Source organism: Trachemys scripta, chromosome 3 (assembly GCF_013100865.1).
Source record: "Trachemys scripta elegans isolate TJP31775 chromosome 3, CAS_Tse_1.0, whole genome shotgun sequence".
Taxonomy (NCBI): domain Eukaryota; kingdom Metazoa; phylum Chordata; order Testudines; family Emydidae; genus Trachemys; species Trachemys scripta.
This window is the reverse complement of record NC_048300.1, coordinates 90,525,387-90,531,004: the sequence shown is the minus strand read 5'-3', so window position 1 is coordinate 90,531,004 and position 5,618 is coordinate 90,525,387. Positions and strand designations below refer to the sequence as shown.

Genomic DNA, 5,618 nt, shown 5'->3' with positions numbered 1-5,618 from the left:
ATCTCCCCTTGTAAGTATTCTCACACTTCTTATCAAACTGTCTGTATTAGGCTATCTTGATTATCACTTCAAAAGTTTTTTTTCTCTTACTTAATTGGCCTCTCGGAGTTGGTAAGACAACTCCCACCTGTTTATGCCCTCTGTATGTGTGTATATATATCTCCTCAATATTTATTCCACTCTATATGCATCGGAAGAAGTGGGCTGTAGTCCACGAAAGTTTATCCTCTAATAAATTTGTTAGTCTCTAAGGTGCCACAAGTACTCTTGTTCTTTTTGTGGATACAGACTAACACGGCTGCTACTCTGAAACCTTTGATTTAAATAATAATTTTAATCTTGTTTTGCATTTGTACTTTTTAGTTACTTTCTTAAAGAAAAGTTGATTCTCATTGGTTGATAACCATTAAAACATGTTGATTTGCAACTAAATATAGCCTTTACATTAAATTTGGCTCTTTTTGTTAACCAGGAGATACACTAGATCAATACACATTTATTTAAGCAATTATATAGCTTAATTTGCATTTCTTTAGATTCTTAATTTTTACATTTTTTTATGATGTTAGAAAATGGTAACTGATGCATTTCTTACTTACTAAATTAATTTTTTACTTGTGATTTGTGTCATGCTCTATTTGGAAATTGGAATTCAGTTAAAAATGTACAAAACCAATATTTTAAAATCATTTTTTATTAAATAAAGTTATCTAAAATATGCTGGGTACATAAGAAAAAAAACTTTATCACAAAATATATCAGAACATGTTTTGCATTTAAGACGAGCTGATTTATTAAACAAAGTATTATCTCTAGTTAGTGAATTGAACTGATTGTTTCTGGTCACCATTGTACTTCAGAATTATAGAACAAGTAGATCTCATCCTCTCACACTTAGTTTTTATTTATAGATTGGAAGAAGAAAACAAGCTTTCCTGCATTTTCAACTCCCAGTTGGTTTCTTAAGTTTGAATGAACTAGTCATTGAATTGAACTAGTGGAATAAACTGAAATGAAGAAAATATTCTCTCTGCATCTGCAGAGGAGGATACTGCCATCAAAAGCTGGTGTAGCACTTCAGCAAACTGTGGTTCCAGGTGCATAGCCAGTAGTGACTTCTCATAAATTCAGTGGTTCAACTTTCTTTAACTTTCAGCAGCAAACATGTACTGTTCAGTATTATTGTTTTAATTTACTTTAATGATTTTGATAGAGTACGGTAAGTTTAGGCCTCAACATAGATTGTCATGATTTCAAATGCAATTTTAAATAGGTTTATTTAAAAAAAACCCACCCTGTATTTAAGTAAATTTAAATTAAATTAAATTTAAAAATAAAAATAATTGATTTTTATCTACCCTGTTCTTGCTTAATAGTATACAAATTGTGGTAGATACCGTGTTCTATGGGGTATTCATATGCTGTTTTCTCCTTTGTATTGAGAACAAGTTCATAGTACATAATTTAGTTGGTCTAATAATATTCACAAACAGTATATTTAATATTTTCCCAGGAGTCATTGAAGAAATTATTTGCAAATTAATTATTTATTATTCATACATACATTGTTTAATCGATAGTTGTATAGGTGATCAAATAATACTCATTAAGCAAATTATTTCTGTATTTTTCTTTCAATCATTGAATTCGTTATTTATGATTTATTATTTTCATTATTCAATCTTTTCAAGTCGGCTACATTCAGTTGTTCGAATATTAAAGCCTGTTGAAACCAGTGTTGTTTGCTTCTGTATTTATTTATAAGCCACTACTTAAGAGTGAAGCATTGGGAAGCCTATAAGGATCACAAATGTTTTTTGAAAAACAATTTATTCCGAAGTGAACAATATCGTTGTTTTTGGTGAACATATTTGCTGATATGCTCTAACAATAAAGCATCTGCCAAACTGAATTGGCAAGAAATACTGAGTTTGTTTTGTTTTGTTTTGTGTTTTTTCCCCTGCAGCTCTAGTGCAGCCTCCTCTATCCATTACTCAAGAGACAATGAAAGATGTTCCTTTTGGTAGCCTTGTTTTACCAGTTGGCACTGTTTCTAGCAGCCTAGCCACTCCAACATTATCAGCAGCAAGTGTTTTTAACCCTCTTCCAAGCAACAAACCAGAGTCAGAAGAAAAAGGATCACATCTTGCAGACGTTCAGATTTCTTCCAGTGAAAACAACAGATCTGGTAAGAAATGTCTGTATCCTACATATTTTGCCGCATATAAATTGATTTTATATATACAAGTTTTTAAATTAGCCTATATGTATTGTGTTAACTCATCCTAATGTAGGATGTTCCGGGTTAAATATGGTCTTGGATTTGGGATTTAATATGTGACAGAGTGCTGATAATGAGCTTTTTTAGCATCTCTTGATCACTCTTTTCCAGTAGGTCATGTCCTCAGTGGAAAAGAAATTTCTCTCACACATCTGTGTGCATATAGGCTAGAGAAGTAAAGCTGGGCCAGTTAGGAGTATTTTAAAATAAATCCTTTAAATTTTTCTGAAAGTGGAATGGGAGAAGAACTGGTAGTTAAGTTTAATATATAGTTTTAAGCATTCATTCAAATACGTTCACGTTTTTACGTGTGTAGGCTTGGTGAGCATGTAGTTTTCCCTGCCCTTTAAAAGCTTCTGCTCACTCTTTACTATATAAAAACATCGGTTTCCATGACTTAATGCCCAGTCTTCACCATTGTGACTAAAAAAAATCTGTGTTCATAACTCAAAACTATTACAAATATTTAAATAAGTAAATATTCCAACTATGTATATATTAACTGAAATAATGGATTAAATTATTATTTGTATTCCAAACTGTTTAATGTTAGGTTGACTTTTTCAGTCTACTAAATATTTTTATTGTATTTCAGTTCAAAATGATGTCTCAAGCAGCTCCGGACTTGCGGGTGGAGTGCAGCCACCCGGTGTCTCAAGCAGCTCCGGACGTGTGGGAGGAGTGCAGCCACCTGGTGTCTCAAGCAGCTCTGGACGTGCAGGAGGAGTGCAGCCACCCGGTGTCTCAAGCAGCTCCACACTTGCGGGAGGAATGCAGCCACCCAGTGTCTCAAGCAGCTCCGCACTTGCGGGAGGAGTGCACCCACCCGGTGTCTCAAGCAGCTCTGCACTTGCGGGAGGAGTGCAGCCACCTGGTGTCTCAAGCAGCTCTGGACTTTTGGTGGGAGTGCCGCCACCGAACGTCTCAAGCAGCTGCGGACTTTTGGCGGGAGTGCCGCCACCGAACGTCTCAAGCAGCTCTGGACTTATGGCGGGAGTGCCGCCACCAAACGTCTCAAGCAGCTCTGGACTTTTGGCGGGAGTGCCGCCACCGAATGTCTCAAGCAGCTCTGGACTTTTGGCGGGAGTGCCGCCACCGAACGTCTCAAGCAGCTCTGGACTTTTGGCGGGTGTGCCACCACCCAATGTCTCAAGCAGCTCTGGGCTTCTAATAGTGCCACCACCCAATGTCTCAAGTAGTTCTGGACTTCTGGGGATGCAGCATCCAGCAGGGATTCAAAACATACCCCATTTAAATATTAGTAGTCAAAGGATGCCCGGAATGCCTCTCTTAGATCTCCGTCCAGGACTAATACCCCAGTCACCTGGACCAAGATTTCCATTAATACAGCCTGGAATGCCACCACAGCGTAATATCCCTCCTCCAACAATCCTTGACCCATCCCTTCATCCACCACCTAGAGGTCCTTTTCCTCCTCCAGGAGATCTTTTTAACCAAACAGAGAGACATTTTGGAACACCTGGAAGACAAAATGTTGATAGCATTTCTAATCCAGAAAAAAGGTTACCACTTGGCGGTGATAGCATTCAACAGGAAGGAGACCGAGACTATCGCTTTCCACCAGTGGAAAACAGAGAGACTCTTAATAGACCATCTCCAGTCGATGTCAGGGATTCTATTGGACGGCCACCAGTAGATCCAAGAGAGGGTCTTGGAAGACCTCCAATAGATGGAAGAGAACATTTTGCAAGACCACATATAGATATGAGAGAGAATTTTGGAAGACCAGGTGTGGATAATATTGGTCGAAGAGAGCATTTTGGTTTCAATTCAGAAAAGCACTGGGGACAGAGAGGAGATTATGATGAAAGAGAACACAATATTTTCCCTATCTATGGTGGTCCTAAAAGCTTCCATGAAGATAGAGAGAGATTTCGGCATGTAAATTACAGATTTGATACTAGAAGTGGTCCCAACTGGAACAGGGGATTTGAACAAGATGCTCACAGAGATTTTGATGACCGTAGAAGACCCTGGGAAAGACAGAGGGATAGGGATGACAGAGATTTTAATTTTTGCAGAGAAATAAATGGAAACAGGTTTGGAAGAGACAGAATGCAGAACAACTGGATCCCTCCTCCACATCCAAGGGTTTTTGAATATTTTGAAGGGGCCACTTCACAGCGCAAAGCTGATAATATACCCCAGGTAAATGGTGAAAATACAGAGACAGAAAGTCAGCCACCAAATGTGCAAGTGCAGAATGATCCAGAACTTTATGAAAAACTAGCATCTTCAAGTGAGATAAACAAAGAGAAGAGTGACACAGAAGCTGATATAGAAAGTGAACCAGTGGTAGAAAGCACAGAAACTGAGGGGACATAATCATCACTCAGTAGGTAAAAGATACCTTTTGTAAAGTTGTCATCTCTCTGTAATAGATAAATGGCTGACTGGACCTTAGCAGTTCACTTTTGTCTGCCAGAATTAAGTTAATCTGATGTTGATGTTCATCTTTCACTTAAATAACTGTACAACTGACTTGTATAGAACACTGTTCTTAATTTGAACATGGTAGGTAAACATTTTTTTATTTCTCTGATAAAACACAGACTTGCCCCCAGTTGCTTTTAATGTCACAATGATAAATAACAGCTTGTCAAACAGAGACTTCCTATGGAAGAAAATGGAATTTTTTTAGATACTACCATTAGGTTGGCTGTGGAAATTGTTATACTTGAAAGCAGGTGCTGGTATATCTTGTCCATGTTTTTAGGCTGCTGCAGAATTTTAAACATAGACAAAGCTGTGATATTTTATGTTCCTGAAATTTGGCGCGCGCACACACCAAAAAAAAAAAAAAAAAAAAAGAAAAGAAAGAGAGAAAAAGAAATAGCCCTGGTCATTTAAGGAGCATAATACAGAGATTAAAAGTGCTTTCGTAAAATCCACACTATAGTCTCTGTTTTCTCTAAAGTAAGTGTCTGTGATTTGTTCCTCGTACTGCAGTGGGTTAAAAAAAAATGATAAAAGTACATTTTAATGTTGGGTGCATTTTGTTTTTAGATGCCAATAAAGCATATTTGTTTGATAACAGTGTTCTAGGTATTGTATTTTTTTTTTTTTTAAACCTACAAGCTATGAAAACCTGGATCAGCTGTGGTATATGCTTTAGCTAGTTGTTGCAAAAGGTTTATATTACTCTTGTAAGACCAACGCAACAATTATATGTGCTAGAAAGAAGCATATGCTTTTATATTGAAAATCATGCAGTCACATTAGTTTGTATATAACATGTATGTAAATATTTGTGTAAACTGTAAGTAGATATCGCTATTTCTGTGTGTGCCTGTGTGTGCGCACAGAATAATGAAGA

The 5,618-nt window shown here is 37.0% G+C and overlaps 1 protein-coding gene across 1 annotated transcript in view; it reads left to right on the top strand.

Moving 5' to 3' along the window:
* SCAF8 (SR-related CTD associated factor 8) overlaps positions 1 to 5,338 on the top strand; it is a gene marked incomplete in the record, with an annotated part of 87,224 nt that extends 81,886 nt beyond the window's left edge. Inside the window, 2 exon segments of the mRNA XM_034765349.1 lie at positions 1,967 to 2,188; positions 2,877 to 5,338. Coding sequence (XP_034621240.1) covers positions 1,967 to 2,188; positions 2,877 to 4,627 — 1,973 coding nt within the window.
* Positions 5,339 to 5,618: the final 280 nt, after the last annotated feature.